This window comes from Lontra canadensis, unplaced genomic scaffold (assembly GCF_010015895.1).
Source record: "Lontra canadensis isolate GAN:19392208 unplaced genomic scaffold, GSC_riverotter_1.0 scaffold9, whole genome shotgun sequence".
Taxonomy (NCBI): domain Eukaryota; kingdom Metazoa; phylum Chordata; class Mammalia; order Carnivora; family Mustelidae; genus Lontra; species Lontra canadensis.
The window spans coordinates 2126621-2145487 of NW_022631003.1; the positions used below are offsets into that span (position 1 = coordinate 2126621).

Here is an 18867-nt window from a genome sequence, read left to right on the forward strand (position 1 = left end):
CGGGGTGAGGTGCATGGGCCCGGGGAGTACAGTGCGGTGGGGCCGGGGTGCGTGGTGTGGCAGGGCTGGGAGTAAGTCGCAGGAGGTGATGACACAAAACCACAGGTCACAGGGAGGAGTGTCTTTTGTTTTTTTTCTGTGCGGTCAAGACAAAGTACAAATCTGTCGTGTGGTGCTGAGAGTTCTCGGGAGTCTGGTTCACTGGAGCCCTATCTCCCTCACTGCTCATGCTTATACTTAATGCCAAAACCACCGCGGGGGGCACTAGGTTCTCCCTTCCCTGAATATCTCCGTATGTGTGATTCCTTCTGTCAGCAGGACTCTCCTTCCCACGATTTCCCTTCCCACTTCTGGTTGTTTGGGCTAATTTTAGGCATTGACTCTTTCCAGAAAGCCATTCTGTGCTTATTAACAGTTGGCTGAGCTGCATGCCTTCCCATGTGTTTCTACAGATCATAACACTGCCCCCTAACACTACCTTTATTACATTTACATAGGGTTCTTAGCTCCTTAAAATTAGGAAATGGGTGCATTTACCTTGTACCCCTTGTTATGCAAAACAAACATTTGTTCAATGAATGAACAATGGATCTTGAACCAGGCTCAAATCTCTCTCCAAGAAATCTTAATAAAGGATTGTATAAATGATCAGATCTACATAAAAGGTGACAGTTTTGGAAAAGCTCTACTTCTGAGTCATTCTGTAAAATCTTCAGATCCTTCATGTCACTGAAACAATTTAGCCTAAAATGTGTCTGTTCCCTAATTAAATAAGAAATGCTAACTAACTTAATAAAGTTTTACTTAGCCAGAAACTCCCAGTAGAAATGAGACAGGGGAGATTAAAACAAGTAAAGTACAAAGCCACTTCTCTTTGTTTGTTCTCAATGGCATTACCATTAAATCTTTCTCTGCCTTCTCTACCTAATAAAATAAAGGCCGCAGGGAACCGGGAGCAGGTAATCAAAGCCAAGCACAATGCCTCCCTCTTTCCTAACACTTCTTCCTTTAGTACTTTAGAGAAGAAAAGCCTGGGCAATCAGAAGCTGTCAGCAGGTGAGAGAAACAGGCCTTTTAAGTACTTTGATGTCAGGCTAAACTGAAACCAATGAACCAGTACAAACCTCAAAAGGGTCTAAGAGTCTAGACTCAATATTAGAAAATCAAGATGACTTAGCAGAAATGCTTCTAAGCAAAATGTGTGTGCATTTATCATATACGCTTACACAATTGATTTAAAAAAAAACAACAAGAAATTATTTAACTCTCCTTAGTTTATGTTTCTCTAAAGCCTTCTCTTTTGGCTCTGATGGTTATGTATCAAATTCAATATTGGTGTAGATAATATTCAGAAATATGTAAGTAAAGTTCCTAATCCGTATGCTACTTAAGATTCGCCTGTGTCTTAGGCCTCAATATTAATAAAATGAAACTATGACAATATGCCCAAATCAGAGGACTAAGTTTTTAATCATAGATAAACCCTCATCTAAAAGCCAAAAATGCAAACCTAAAATAAAACACAGGGTCCAGCAGGTGATCGGGAAACTTACATGATCTCCTATAATAAAACATGGCCTCAGATGACTAACAGAGTCATTTGCTAATGGAGTTCTTTCTCTCCTCAGCCCCAGTGTGAGCTCTGTTTCTGTATAATTCATTCTGAAAACAGAGTTCACATGTACAGACCAATATAAAGTACCCAACAGTATAAATGTGTCATTATTTTGTTTTGTTCTGTCTTGGGCTGCCTAATGCTTGAACTCCCTTCTTACTGGATTGGAATTCCCCCAGTATGAGTCCTGAGGGAGCGAGGGCCCCAATTCCTACTATGAAATCAAAAGAAAAGAAGACATTTCTTCCTCCTCTTTCTGGAGGATACTTTAGGCACATGACCTAAAATTGGCCAACTAGTATGCCTACTATGTCCGTCTAGGGGGTTACCTCAAGTCGGCAAGTCTAGTTACCAGACAATGTGTGGTTTCTCCTTAAACTTTTACCTCTGTCCCCTTCTCCCTTGGGGTGTGTCATTTTTCTGAACCTGGTTCTTTAGTCTTCCCTTTTCATGAATTCCTCTTATGTTTTAGTCAGCTGAAGCTGGCATTCACCGATAGAACCAGGCTGAGACCTAGCTTGAGCAAAACTGGATTAAATTTCTCTCTTGATTGTTTGCAACAACTCAGAATTGTCCCCGTTGCCTTTTTTGGAAATATCTCACATGTCTAAACAGGAACACTGTTGATGCAAAAGGATATAATTTCTGGGAGTCAAGGAAAGTTGACCAAATTTTCTAAAAACCAAGTAGAAACCCTAAGTAGGTTAAAAAAGCGAAAGAAGACAATGTGCTTTCGAAAGCCTTCATTTAAAAGCAAATGCTTCCAAACCAACTCTGCTACACCAGTAGTTCTCAGCCAGTAACCACTTGCCACCCAGGACACATTCAGCAATGCCTGGAGACATTTTTGGTCATTTCACAACTGCGGAAGGTGCGCTACTGCCTCTCATGGGTAAAGACCAGGAACACTGCCAAACATCTGCACTGAATATAATAGCACCCTTAACAGAATTCTCTGGCTTAAAATGTCAATAATGTCGGAGCACGTGGGTGGCTCAGTTGGTTAAGCATCCAACTCTTGATTTTGGCTCAGGTCATGATTTCAGGGTCATGAGATCAAGCCCCGTGTTGGAGTCCTTGCTCAGCGGGAAGTCTGCTTCTCTCCCTCTCTCTCTCTCCTTCTCCCTTTGCCCCTCCCCACTCATACTCTCTAAAATCAATTAATTAAAATAATAAATAAATAAAATCTCAATAGCATCAAAGCAGAAACCCTCTACTTTTATCTCCCTTTAAATCATATGTAAATAAATGCCCCCACAGAGCTAGAATACATGTTGCCCAGTCCACAATCCCCAAATACTTTTATAATTACTTCTGAAACCTCATTCCTACCCTAATGCTAAAAAAAAAATCTGATAATTCATCTGTCAATATTGTGACTCACTCAAAAACTACATAGATGGGAAAGAACAAACAAATAAGGAAAAAAGCAAATTAGGGAAACGCACAGTGTGTAGAAAGACCTGTAAAGGGCGAGGAGTGCCGGAGGGCATGACCAGACAACCAAGGTGAATCGGTTGTGTGGGTTGTGTGCATGGCCCAGAAGGTCTGGAAATGAACCTTTGGGAAATGCTTCATTCCAAATGGCTTCTACATCCCGGGTGGGGGGTGGGGCAGATTTTACTCTCTAATAGCAATTTTTAAGGAAAAGGTTTTTAACTGGTTTTTTCTTAAAGAGAAAACTCTGATGTGTCACGTCAGGTGGTGATCTAACAGGGGGGGAGGCTGGTAGTGTGGAAGTCGGGATGCTGCTTCGCTACGAGGAAAGCGGAAAAGGAGCCGGACTGACATGACGACAACAGAGATGGAAGCAAAGGCCAGGAGAGGACTTACACATATCCTCAGAGGCTTGCTAAATTCTCCCTGTAAAATGAGTCTCTTCCAGTTCTGTAACATGTAACATAAGGGATAAAAACTGTCTCTGAGTTAGCACACCTCTAGTTTTTCCAATGCACCTAAAAGGAAACCATAGTAGTGTAGGTCAAGGAATTAAGCGAAGTAAAGTTACACGATGTGGATGTAGGTTCAGCAATTTCTATATGATTTCCAAGTAACATATACGGAACATTTACGATAGTACCTGCTCCAGAACCTCTTTGTAGGTAATAGTTGCTTTAGTATTTGTCACAGGACTGTCATAGATGATAGCAATCTTATCTCCTTGACCGTTTTCAATATGACGATCGATGGCATTGTAACAAATGTTAAGCATCCCTTCCACGAACCTGAAAAATTGGAAGGTAAGTGTTAATAATTCTTTCCAAAATATATTGTTGCCTAACTAGTTTGTGTATTTCTAGTCTGGCATCACTGCCCTTAAAATAGTGTTTCCCCATGCATGCTGAGCCAGGTAATGATGTGTACAAAGTAGATATTTAAGATGGCACAGAAGGGACATCTTTTCTTTTCTTTTTTTTTTTAAGATTTTATTTTATTTACTTGAAAGAGAAAGTGCTCATGCATGAGTTGGGGGAGGGGTAGATGGAGAAGCAGACTCCATGCCGAGCAGGGACCCAGACGTGGGGCTGGATCCTAGGACCCTGGGATCATGACCTGAACCGAAGGCAGCCCCTTAACCGACTGAGCCATCCACACCTCCCCAGAAAGGACACCTTTATTTTAATAAATATGTATTTGTTTTGATGTGCACTAAAAAAAAAAAAAAAATACCTCACACTTCAAGGGGATAACTTTGTGGGTTTTATTGTTAGGAAGAAACTAAGTATAGAGCACCAAAACAATCTAGGTTACACAGATGAAATGAATTGTATATAGGCCAAGCAAACATCAGGCTGAGAGGACAAATCATAGATGTGTGACTGAGTTTGGGTATCTGCTATAAAAAGACAAACTTACTGGAAAATTCAATTCTTCTTTAAAAGGTATATATAGATACAGATATAGATAAATAGATTTTTTTTTTTTTTTTGCTTCAATGAAGTGTGATGTCTCTGGTTGCACAGAGAATAGATAAGCTCTGTTCCACATCTTTGGGATGTTTCATAATTTGAATAAAGAATGAATGTACACATGAAATTTTAATTAATTTTTTGGAAGACCTTTGCAATTTAGTGCTTTTCATCTCCTAATTGTTCACTAGCCTCCCAGTGAAAATATGGATACCATGTAGATAGACAGAGATACTTTTTAAGGAACTCTATCTCATTTTTCCAAAAGAAAAGCCTTTGCATTTGCTACTTGTTTAGGAGGAGGGGATTAGAATAAAGTATTCAAATGGACCAGTGGTCTAGTTGTCCCAATGTCAGACTAGCAAATATTGTAACAATGCAAAATAACAGGAAAAAAAAAATTGACGCAAGAAGAAAAAGCCTTGTCAGGTAGCCGAGGCTCACCTCAGGTCTTTGCTCAAAAAGCCCCGTGTGAAATGAGGCAATGAATTAAAAGCAGCTATAGATTTGGTGGCAGCATGAAAAAATTACACATACAGAACTCAGCAGGCTGAGGCATCGCTTAATCGGGGTCAAATGACCCTACACACTGCAATAATCAGAATATGGCGACCTGACAGCACAGCACAAAAAGTAATTAACGTAAGGATTCTCAATCGCCAACTGTGATAGATTGAGTGTTTGTTCAAAAATATTGTCTCTTGCCCTTGCCCCCACCTCCGTGAGCGGAGACGACTTCCCTGGCCGTGGGCTCCTCTGTGCGAGCACGCTCTGCGGAATCAGCACACGATTCAGGCAGAGCCCTGAACACACTTGTGCAGCTGGGCTTGCTCTCTTTCACCTCCTCTCCCCCGGGAAGAGCCTCCCGGGGCTGCAGCTGCCTCCTCAGCCTCCTCCCCAAGCAGGTATTTGCAGGTGGGAGTAGAGCCCAACAGAAGCGGGGAACCCAACCCAGTCAGATGCAGGTCTTGGAGCCAAGTTTCCAGTCATGCCTATCCTGGGTCATCTGACCCCGTGACAACCTCAAGATACCTGGAAATAACCGCTGAATGTGTTGGGATTTGGACATTTTTGGGGTTACTGGATAGGCAGTGTAATTGTGGCCATAATTAGCAAATATGCCAAGAAAAAAGGGTAGTTTGCTCAGCATTTTGTGGCAGAAATAAGGAAAGATGTTTTATAGGATTTTCTCACAAAAATATTTATTTCTGTTTTTTTGGCTTTGTTTCTGTTTCTGAGACAGAATATTAGAGTATTGGCTTGCTGGAATACTTGTCAATGTTGTCATTGCTCTTTCTTTTTCTCTATGACTTCCACTCTACCACACTTTGTGCCCAATAATTAATTCCACTCATGACCGTGCACAAAAAAGGGGCCCCCTCAATACTAAAGAACATGAGGAATTCACTTTATCATCTGCTGACTGTTCTTCTACCTCTTTACTTATTTCTTCCCAATACCTTTCACGGAATCTTCTTCCTCTGTCAAATCTTTGGCCAAGATTCCTAAGGTTCCATATCCATCCCTTGGCTTACTCTGCATACACTCTCTGGGTAATCTTTACACTCATATGGCTCCAACTTCCACATTTGGCTCCAGCCCTGACCTCCTTTCTGAGTTCTAGACCCTTATAGCCAACAGTCTGCTGGACATGGAAGGGTTTCAGAACGAGCGTCCCCAAAACATGCTATTTTGATGTGTGGCTTATTTTGAGCAGAAGACAATCAAGGCCCAAAAGACTCGGGAAGACCTTTAAACTGTGCCCTACCCCCGGCCCCCACTACTTAACTGCTTCTAAGAATTTAGTTAGATGGCTTAGTCCAGGAAAAGATCTATCACCAAAGGTAACTACAAAGAGTATGGGCCAGGCATGGTAGGCTTGGGGGGAGCCTTATTTGTTCAAATTCCCGGCCTCATGGTCTCTGCAAACAAACATTTGCTCTTTCCATCTTCCTGTGAATTGTCTTCCTTCCCTTTGAAGCTCTAGGCCCTCCTTAGCTCACGATGGCATATAAGCCTCAACAGTCTCTCTTCAAATCTCTCACATCTGTATGAGGCTCCCATACATTCACAATTAGTTTTTTTCCTATTAATTTCATATTATGTCAATTTAATTAACAGATCAGCCAAAAGAACCTAGAAGAATAGAGTAAAACATTTTCTCACTCAGACAACATCTCTATTTGGTAAGAATAACATGTCCAAAACCATAGTCATTTTCACCCCACCTCAACCCAATGCCCCATCCCAAGTACAAACCATCCCCTTCCCCTGTTTTCCATATTTCAAGGAACAACCTTACACCCAGGGACCTGAATTAGAAACCCCAGAGTCAGATTTGATCCCTCATTCTCCACATTCAATTGGCCATATGGAAGATCACATTAATCTCCCTAAGTGTTCTGTTCTCGCATTGATAACCTGGGTTAGAATTACGGCCTCCTACTTAATCTCCCTGCCTCAGGCCTCAACCCATCCTCTCAAGTCACCTCTCCACGCTACTAGAATGTTTTTTAGTCCGTAAATCAGACTGAGAAAGACAAATTCCATGTGACTTCACTTTTAGGTGGAATCTAAAACACCAATGAATTAACGAGTAAAAAGGAGAATCCGCTGTGTAAACACAGAGAACAAACTAATGGTTGCCAGAGGGAAGGAGGTGGGGGGATGGATGAAGGTAAGGAGGAGATACAGGCTTCCGGTTATGGAATGAATAAGTCACGGAGGTGAAAGGCACGGCATAGGGAATACAGCGAATGATACTACAACGGCATTTTACAGTAACGGACGGCAGCTACACTTGTGGTGAGCATAGCGTAATATAGAGAAGTTCAATCACTATCTTGTACACCTGAAACTAAGGGAACACTGTGTGTCATCACACTCAAATTTTAAAAACAAGTTTTTAAGGAATGTTTTTCCTCAGTGTAAACGTCCTCATACCACAGAGTGCTTAAAGTCATGTAATACTGTTCCATGAAGTTCAGAATAAAAACTATGTATCTTCCAGGGGCATGCAAAGACCATTCATCTCAGCTTTCTTTCTCCCCATACAACTTCCCACATTCCAGCTTCAAGGAATTGCAAAATGTGTAATTCCTGAGTCCAGTCAGCAACTCTCGCTGTGGCCATCCTTGACCTTGACCACCACCCAACCCCAGGCAGTTCCACAGTCCTATGCACAGATCCCTGCCATGGTACTTGTCACATGGCAATGACAACTGGTCTACTTACTTCTATGTTTCCTTCATTACATTGTAAGCTAATTGAAGCAGAGACAATGTCATACTCTCCCTACAATGCTAGGATTTATTATAGCAGTTCTCATATTAGGCATTCAATATATATTTGATAAATGAATGAATAAAAATATTAGTAAACGTCCAAGAAACATTGGATTTATGATCCAGGTAGAGTAGCCAAGATAGTTTTTGCTATCTCATTTTAAAGTTGAGAGAACAGAGACTTAAAACAAGAATAATTCCCAGGACATTTGGCAAGAAATTGGATAATGCCATACCTGCAACCCAAGACTTTAGACACCTAGACACACATTGGTATTAACATCATATTAATTAATTCATTTATAAATAACTTATTTTCTACCCTCAATTTCACGGATTCTTTCCTCTGTGGTCTCCATTCTGCTGTCAAGTCAATTCAGTGAATTTTTATTTTGATAATTGCATTTTTCAGTTCTAAAATTTCCACTTGGTTTTTCTTTAGATCTTGTGTCTCTTGGCTGAAGCTTTCTTTAGATTTTTCTCAAGTATTTGAAAATATGTAGCAGTTTCATATTTGTTATTAATATCCTAGGGTTTTCTTTTTTAAGGATACCCTTAAAGATATTTAAAGAATTTTTTTTTTAAGATTTTTATTTATTTGACAGAAAGAGAGAGAGAGAGAGAGAGAGAGATCACAAGTAGGCAGAGAGGCAGGCAGAGAGAGAGGGGGAAGCAGGTTCCCTGCTGAGCAAAGAGCCCGATGTGGGGCTCCATCCCAGGACCCTGAGATCACGACCTGAGCCGAAGGCAGAGGCTTAACCCACTGAGCCACCCAGGTACCCCAAGATATTTAAAGAATTTTAAGGATACCCTTTAGGACAGGCAGAAAGAAAATTCAAATAAAGGGCAGGGCCTGAAGCAGTGTTCAACAGGAACTGTTGTAGGAGATAACAAATTGGCATGGCTCCAGAGGTGGTAAGAGTTGATGAATATACCACTATAAATTGGCTAGACTTAAGAGATTGGTTTACTATGGCTGACTGGACCAAGTGACCTGCAAGGAACCTCCCAGCTCAAAGATTTGATTATTCTACTACGACAAGTTTCTTATTTCATTTTAAATCAAATCATTTCAGTAAAGGTCAATTGAATACTTTCTATGTGCTGTCTCTTCACTGTCCCTTCTAAATTCATGAGCAGGTTTTAAACGGGTTGTCTCCCCAGATTATTAAAATAACTAATGCCCACTACAGACAACTGAGAAAATATACTTTGGGGTATTTTGTTTATATATGTAAATATTTTGCCTCTATGTTTAAGATTACACAGTGAACCTTTTCCAAGGGCCTGAAAAATTTAAAAAACACCACACATTTAATGATGGCATAATATTCCATTCAATGGCTGTTCAATAATAATGTTAACCCTGTATTGTTGCAAATTGCTTTTCATAATACTGTCATTATTTTAAATGATCTTGGAATGATGTTTCTTATAGAGAAATATTGGTTACATTGTTTTTTATTGTATTTGCAGGCAAGATTGCTACAATCAAACACATACATCAAATAATTTCATTTCTTCTGGAAATATTGAATCAATTTACATTACAAACAGCAATACCTGAAATTCTATTTTATCACACTCTCCAAATACAGATTCTTCTCAGTCTTCTTCAGTTTGAGAAGTGAAAAGTAGTTTTAGTTTTGGTTTGACTACTGGTATTAAGTACAATGTCTTATCAAAAGTTTTACAAGTTTTAAAAGTTCTTTATATTGAACATTGATCTTATGTCTGACATTGTTAGAAATTATGTTCTCAATTTATTCACTAATTTCAATTCATGGTGTTTCTTGACATAAAAAGATTTGAAATTTGTATGCAGTCAAATAAACTCATCATTTTCCTTTGCAATTTCTTCGTCTAAGAAAAATCCATAATACTCTCTTCTGGTTTCATTTTCTAAACTGACCCCTGACATATGCCAATAATTTATTCATATATGTATAAAATCTGTATCTAATATACATGATATAGTATATATTATACATATGTATTGTATGATATCTGTGTGTGACTCTATATATATGGATAGGTATATGTATACCTACATATTTATATTTATATAATGATGTGGTAGTACAATTATATTTGTTTATCCATAGTCAATTTTACAAGTATCAATTTTTGTGCAAGCATATATTTTTAAATAATGTTTACTATACTCATTCTTTCATGATGCTCCATTCTTCCCATATGTATTATGCATATATATTCTCATATATATATATCAGAGTCTTTGCCAAGGCTATGTAGTTTGTAGATAACAGCTACTCGAATGTTCTGTCAGTAGAGTCTTGTAAAGAGTTCTCTTTAAACTCAGTCAGCTTTTACTTCTGTTTAAAAAAGAAAGGAAAAAACTTCATATTCTTTATTCTACCGCATCTTGGCCCTGAATTTCTTCTGCAGAAAACGGAAAGAAATCTGAATGTACCCCACAGCTCACTTAATAACAGAAAAAAATACAAAAGTGAAAATAAATTGATAGCAATAATGGAACCACTAGAAATGGTGCTACCACCCGATCAGAGAGGAGGAAAATATTGGCCTATATGAAGCAAACAGAAGTAGAATGACTGCTATATCCAGAAGTCATAAAAAACATGGTAGATCCAAGTGTACTGATAGGGAAAGATTTCCATGACATTTTATGTACTGCCAATTTAAGATGAAACAAAGGAAACAATGTGTAGAAAAAAATCATATAACTGTACCATACACTATATTTATGGGGAAACTATAAACCCCAAGCAGGTAATAAAAAGGCTCACCAAAAGGCTCTCAGTACAACTCTGAAATAACTCCACAATCAGAGGCAAGTGGGAATAAGAAATGGGCCATAGGGGTTTGGATGGAAAATCCAGACATAAGCCATACAAACATACCCCCCACCTACACACACACCACATAAACTCTCACCAGCCCGGTCTAACTTTCTGAAATAGGGAGTTTCTGCATAGATGCTCCTCTAGAATATTTAAGACCTGTAGAACAGGGACAAGATTCTATGTGATTTCCAGGAGGTCTAGAAACCCTACATACCACTGCCACCTGGAAATCCCCTCTTTTCTCTCAATCACAGGAAGAAGGACTCTAGTAACCAAAATCTGTATTCACTGACACATGAACTAAGATTCTTACCTCGATTCTGAAATGTACTTCAGTCAGTTACCTGAAACTGGACACTCAGAAGAGTGTATGTGTGTATGCATGTGTATGTAGCTGTTCATGTATGTGTGTATGTGTGTGTATATACATAAATTTATACCACATGCCAATAATTTATTCATATATGTATAAAATCTGTACATAATATATGTGATATAGTATGTATTACATGTATGTATTATATGATATCTCTGTGTATATATATATGTATGGAGAGGTATACGTATACTTACATATTTATATTTATATAATGATGTGGTGGTAAAATTATATGTTTATTTATCCATAGTCAATTTTACAAATGTATTATGCATATGTATAAAAAGGAAGAAAGGAAAAAAATTCATATTTTTTTATTCTACCACATCTCGGCCCTGAATTTCTTCTTCAGAAAACTGAATGAAATCTGAGTGTAACTAAAAGCTGACTGAGTTTATAGAGAGAACTCCTCATAAGACTCTACTGACAGAACATTCAAGTAGTTGTATCTAGAAATTTTGCCCTGGCAAAGACTCTGATATATATATATATATATATATATGAGAATATATATGCATAATACATATGTATACACACACACTTATAACAGGACAATATAAAGCTTTGTTATCATAAATAACAAGGGGAAAGATATATTTTTGACTTTAACAATACATAAAGTGTACCTAAAAATCAATATAAAAAAATTAAAAACCCAGTAAGTAAGGAATCTCAGCATGCTATCCATAGAGGGGAAAAAAACTGATACTGGCCAATAAGCAAAAAATAAAAAAAAATAAAAAAAAAATGCTCACCCTTGCTGAAGATCAGGAAAACAAACAAACATTAAAACAATAATGAGATATTATTTTCCCCCACTGGATTGATATACTGATATAAAGATATAATACACAGTACTTTTAATTCAGCCAAAGCAAGATGCCTATATATTTATCTCTGTGCTGTATAAAAGCACAAGGAGTCTAGAACAATGTGCAAGAAAATATGAATAGTGGTAACGTTGGGTAAAAGAAAAATTGATGGGACAGTATGAAAAGGGATAGTCTATATTTTTCTGTAACAAATACTTCTGTGTGATTCGGTTTTTGCTAACATGCATTAATGAATTAAATGGATGATATAAATATATTTGAATAAAAATATAGATTTTAACAGAAGATTGCTTGGCACTTGGTTTGACTGAATTATCAACTTCATATCATTATAACTACCATTAATGAAAAATGTTAATTAAATCTCTTTTCAATTTTCTTCTAGTAAGAAGGAATATTTCTTATACTTGTGACAACATCTAAACTCAGTTTTAAGGAACTAAAACTTGGATCATTAAATTTTTGCTTCTTCTTTTTATTTATTTTTCTCACCAGAATCAACCTCAAGCAGCTATACAGTATACTAATAATGGCTACATAGAACCTTCGAATCACATAGCTCTATTATAAATCTGTGTTCATCAGATCTGCTTGCTGTCCACTGCGATTTCAGTTGCCCTCATTCCAGGCACTTGTAAAACTGCACGTGAATTGAGGCACATGGTCAGGAAGCTCGCCGTGGCACATGAACACAGCTAGAGAAGTAACGCAGGAAGTCTTCAAGATCCAGCCTGTGTTTTCCACACTTCCTTCTCTCTGTCACAAGGACCAGTGACATTCCAAATGGTGGCTGCCCTGTCGACTGTATTTTTGAGTGAGCACATATGTTATGAAGCAAATTTCCCAGGTAACCAGAGACAAATGTGCATGAATGAGAGACACCTGGGCTATAGATATCCCTAAAAAGAAGTCAAGACACACCATCATCAGTGTCTGAGTTCACGAGGGTGGACCTGAAAGTCTTCAGAAGGAGCTCCAGTAAGAAGAAAGCTCTTGGCAGGGGTGCCTGGGTGGTTCAGTCTGTTATGTATTTGCGTTTGGCTCAGGTCATGATCCTGGGGTCCCCGGGGTCCTGGGATTTGAGCCCCATGTTGAGCCCTGCCTTGGCACCCCTGCTCAGCCAAGACTATGCTTCTCCCTCTCCCTCTGTGTGCACGCTCTCTCTCAAATAAATAAAATATTTACAAAAGAAGAAGGAGGAGGAGGAGGAGGTCAAGGAGGAGAGGGAGGTCAAGGAGGGGAGGAGAGGTCAAGGAGGGGGAGGAGGAGAGGAGGAGGAGGAGGAGGGAGATAAGAAGAAGAAAGCTCTTAAAATTCTTTCTAGACTGCTTTATGCATAATTTTCTATTTTCCCTTGCTTTTTCCTCATTAACCCCTGCTAGTTTACATCTAGCATCTTGTTTGAATTTGACTTCTCTTCTTCCCCTTAGCCTACCCTGAATCCTGTCTTCCTAATACTTGACTTTAGCCCACCCTGTATTTCACACTGACCTTGTTCATCAAAAGGGTTAAACTGGAGTGTGTACTTGGCCCACACACTGGGCTGAGTGGAGGAATGTAGGTAGATATCTCAAAGATTTTTAAGAGGTTGGGAGCCTGACGAGTTTCATAGTCTTGATCTCTAGGTACTGGAAGAAACTAGTGCCAAATGTTCACATGATTCTTCTATTCCCACAATTCTCATGATTCCCAACCTTCTGATGGTTGAGAGCTAAAATTTTGTTAATTAGGCATGTACGTATTAAACCAGTTTTCAAACATTATAAAAGGAAATAAAACTCTGACACTAAAAAGAAAAAGAAAACTTCTTTCAGAGGGAAAAATTGATAGCATTTACTCTGTGAATCTGATTACCCAGGTACAGAAAGTGGAACTGGTAAAATTTAAAATATTCCTTTCAATTTCACCACACCCTCCTATTTCAAGAATAAAACTTACCATATGTTCAATAGTGTGACCTATGAAATTCTTCTACAAACTGACATATTTCAATCTGTAAGAAACAATTGTTGAAAGAAAGAGACCCCTAACACAACCGTATTTGGGATTTTTTTTTTTAAGATTTTATTTATTTATTTGAGAGAAGGAGAGACAGAGACAGAGAGACAGAGAAAGCACAAGTGAGGCAGAGGGAGAGGGAGAAGCAGACCCTCCACTAAGGAGAGAGCCCGACATGGGGTCTCAATCCCAGGACCCTGGGATCCTGACTTGAGCCAAAGGCAGATACTTGACCAACTGAGCCACCCAGGTGCCCCAGCACAACCATATTTGGTAGTCACAGTCCTGCAACCTTCTGTGTAGTCCCAGCTTCTGATTTCTGTACTGGTCATACATTCACCATTAATTAACTGGAAAGTCCAACTTACAATTTACCTTCTGATAGGAGCTCCCTTCCTTGGATCATGCTACAATTTCCTTCCTTAACGACCACCTATTTGGGTCTTTATTTTGGCACAATTTCAGGGAAAAAAAAGTTCAAGCTCTTTTTTAAAAGTTAAATAAACCCAAGGATAACATATTGAAAACAATTCAAAGATGATGGATATATTTGGCTAACTACATACTAAAATACTAAATCCATGCTAAGATAGTGAGGAATGTATAACCATGATAAGAAACAATTCATCATTTTATAGGCAGACTTGTGGCAGATTACAACCCCCAATGTTAACTATCAATAATGATCTTCTTTTCAAAAGTTTTTTTATCCAGCAAATTTAACGGTAATTTGTTGTTGGTTAGAACTGAGACTATAAAGAAACTGGAAAAAATATAATTGGGAACATGTCCACCCCTCTAAAAGCCAGAATGATTTGCAATAACTGTAATAGGAAGCAAAATGTGGCAAGTTTGCTGGCAGAGGTAGAAACAAAGTATGATGAAAGTACAGTAAAAAAGAGATTAATTCCAGCTAGAGGAATGTGGTTAGGAACAGGAGGATGTTGAAATGAATGTAGTGTATTTGTTATAAGGGTCTGAACTTTGAAGTAAAAAAATCAGAGTTCAAATATCAAGCATTTCAGGTACTAAATGAGGGACTGCAGGCAAATTAACGTGCTTAGGTCTTTCTTCCTCCATCTATAAAACCGGAAAAATAAAACAAAATAAAAAACAAAGAGCAATTACTCTGTGCCAAGACAATACTATGAACACCTAACACAAATTCATTCAATTCTCATAATGACTCTGTAGATACTAATATCATCTTCATCTTACAGATGAGGAAACTGAGGCACAGAGAAGTTAAGTGGCCTCCCAGTGGACTGCATGTCAAACAGTCAGGCTCCAAGTCACAACCACTTATTCTGTGTTGTAAAATGTACTCTACAAGCACAATTTTATACACATTTCATTGACTCCTTTCAATAATTCTATCAGTTAATTACTATTTTATACACACAAGTGGGGATAATGGCTTAGGTAAGTTATGAAAGCACAGTTTTGTGGCAATGGATACAACAGGCTAAAGCAGGATACAAGGGGAGGGTGACTATTGCCAGATTTCTTGAATAATAGAGTTGCAGGGATAGAGATGGAAGGCAGGAAGGGGTGTGAGAAATATGGAAGACTGAAAAAAGATTTTTAGAGAAAAAGAGGAAGAGAATGAAAAGAATGCATCTTAAAGAAACCAGGGCTCAAGAGGAATCAGCAAACTATAGCCACATGCCAACTCTGGCCCACAATCTGTTTGTGTAAATAAAGTTTTACTGAAACACAACCACACTCAACTGTTTACATACTCTCTGTGGTTGCTTTTGCTTGATAACAGCAGAACTGAGTGTTTGCAATGGAAACTTACTGGCCCATAAAGTCAAAAATATTTACTATTAAAGAAAAACTTTGCCAATCCTGTCTCTAGAGAAGACTTGTACAACAGAAATTTCTGTGATGATGGAAATTTTCTATCTCTTCACTGCTCAATAGCATAGCCACAGGTAGCTGGTTAAATTTAAATTTAAATTAATTAAAAATAAATATAATTTAAAATTTAGTTCTTCAATCATACTAGCCACCTTTCAAGTGCTCAGCTTAGCACCTTTGGCTAATGTCATTGCAGAACTAAATGTTAGCTGTTACTTAATTCTAATTAAACTGAAATTTAAATCATCACATGTGGCTACAGACTACCATATTGAGCAATGCAGCTGTAGGGAATTTCGAGGAGGCAGAAGTGGTCCCCAACACCAAATACTGAAGAGAGATCAAATGAAGTAAGGACTTCAGGTCAGTTCACTGAAAAGGACCACATAGGTATTGATGATCTTTGGGAGAACAATTTGGATACAGGGATGAGCACTGAGGCTCATGGAAACCGGTGTGTAAAGGAAAGGAGAACCTAGCATACAGACAACATGGGTGAGAAGTGAGGGTAGGAAGACAAGAAGGAAGCTCTGGCTTCTCTTTAGCTTGTACCAATCTTTTAAATGGCTTTTACGAAAAGGGTGAAAAGTGAAGGTGGCTGAGGGGGGAGGCACTGAAAATTAACAGAATTTTTTAATGGCAATGGCAAGTGAGATGGTTACAAAAATTAGGCAAAGTTAGGTTCTGGTTTAGAGTGCAAGGGCATTAATGCTGCTGGAATGGGAGATGTTGGGGTGGAGCACACCGTGAACCAAGACAATGAGGACCAATGGAGGCCTCATCTGAAAAGCCTGGAATGCCTTGTTAAGGGCAGGCAGGCTAATTAAAAGGTGTAGAGCTGGAGAATGTCCTGCTTAGAAATGGATTTCAGGTCAGAGAGGCAAACGAGGAAATGGAAGCAGTTAGGATCCACTGACTAGGCAGGAAGAGCAAGTAAGTTGTGAAAACATGGGGGAAGAGAAACTATTACAGAACAATCAAAAAGGAACTAGAAGGAGGAGGAAGGATGGTATCAAAGAAGCCTGAGAGTTTCTTCATCTCCGTATGTCAAGTTTATGTTGCCTTTAAGGGAGACCTGAAATAAGAAGAAAAAGAAGAATAAGAAGAAAAAGTTTTGAAGTAGGAAAAGAAACTAATATTTTGTTAATGGCCAATATGCCAGGTTCCGCACCTGACAATTTATATATATATATAAAATCATTAATGCACACCGTCCCTTGAGGACAACACTGTTATTCTCATGTTATCGATGAGAAACACACCTCAGAGAGGTCAACCAACTCCGCAGAATTATAAAACTAATATGCGGCAGACTGCAACCCAGTTCTTTCGGACTCCAAGGAAAATGGGATGGATTTCCAATTTCACATGTCTGTGTGCTTGTTTGAGTAATTCTTGTATTTTCCCTAGAGGCTGTTTCCTGTGGGCAGAGACCATGTGCTAGCTCATTAATGGCACATAGCAAATGCTCAATAATTATTTTTAAATAACTGCTTGCAAGTGTGAATGAACGTGAACTGAAGTAATGCTCTTCTGACACATTAACACAAATAAGAAAAAGAGTCTCATGACGTAAGCGCTCAGTAAAAACACGACGACTGGCTCAAAAGACTGCCATGGCACACAAACAGAGAGGGCTTTAAGCATTTTTAAGAAGGCATCATATTGCTTTATACACACGGGGACATCTCATCTAAATTACAGAGAGCTGGCCTTGAGCCCTATCAACTGACTGTTCCAGGAAACCCTCCAAATTGGGTAATTGCTTACTTGGGGCGGCATAATAACCTTATGTTAATTTAACCACTAGGGATATTGTTTCTGTAAAAGTATTTGGAAAGCACATCTCTCTATAGGACAATTATTTTAACAGGGAAACCGAACACAAAGAGAGAGACATCCTTCAGCCCTACCGATCCTCCTTCTGTGAGTACACACACACAGAACCTGGCCCCATTTACCAGCCCTAGCCACAGATTGTCCCATCTCAACATGAAAGGACAGCGCAGACATCTGCACCTCTACCAGAGCATCGCAGATTAAAATGGAGTGAACTGCCAAAGATGAGAAATACAGCCAACAGGAAAAAGAATAGAAAGAAAGGCTCTCAAGAAATCAATACCTGTTATCTGAACTACATCCACTGTCAATGAAGAGAAAAGGCATGAATGAATGATCTTGAAGATCCACGGGTTATGAGTCATGCTGGACAGTTAAATACAAAGCTGAAAGTGAAGACACCACTTTATCTTGTTGGTTTTATTTTTCATGTAGAGGAAATGCAGGAAAGAAACAGAGTTTAATCAAACAAATAGAATTTGGTTTAATAATATAAAAGATAAAATTATAATTAATTAATAGTAATGGGCAGATGTTAAAGATCCAGTCAAAACACGTTAAAATTTCAAAGCATGAATTCATTAAGATTGAAATATAATCATAATTAAATATAAATTTAAAAGTACATTGTAAGGGAAAGTAAGCTTCATCAGACAGTCCTTTTCAAGAGAGCATTTAGGATCTCCATAGGAACAGAGGTCCTCCATCAGCCAACTCAGAAATAAGTCATGAGAAACTCATAAGGAACCAAACTCCAAACCAGAGCAGGTTCCTAGGAAGACACACTTACAGACCAGGGCCCACAGGATCTCCAAGCAGATAACTCTGAAACCTCCAAACTATCCAGAGAACCAAGAAGGGACAGAAGAGGAGGTGCCACACTCCAACACTAACCAGTATTTGTTGGAGGGAAGAGAAGATGCCTCTCAGTATTTAATCCCGATAACAATGATGAAGTGATGAAGAAAGAATGAAAAAAAAAAGGAGAAGAGAGAGCAGCCCAGGCACCATGCAGAGAAGGAAGCCAACTCATTAACATTTGTTACTTTTCCCTGGTTAAGGAGAAATGTGAAAAGAGGGTAGAAACAGGTAAGTGTTGAAAGTAATGCGCCCAAAACCTGAGGACTTAATGGCTTTTTCCTATTTTCATATTACATCTTCATCTTAGCTCTCCCTTTCCTTCTCTTTAAGGCTATAACTCATACAGAATGACACACCACAATGTTCTGATGGAACTCTCCCCTACAGCTGACTCCCAGAAGGCAGACACCACATTCATTAACTCATTCTGCACAACACTTAGCTCATGTCCACAGAGA

General features: G+C 38.7%; 1 protein-coding gene across 1 annotated transcript in view; it reads right to left on the reverse strand.

The window, feature by feature from the left end:
* The window catches only part of ACSS3 (acyl-CoA synthetase short chain family member 3), a 149802-nt gene that overhangs the window by 113290 nt on the left and 17645 nt on the right, over window positions 1-18867 (reverse strand). Inside the window, exon 2 of the mRNA XM_032854687.1 lies at window positions 3696-3840. Coding sequence (XP_032710578.1) covers window positions 3696-3840 — 145 coding nt within the window. The remainder of the gene's footprint in view (window positions 1-3695; window positions 3841-18867) is intronic.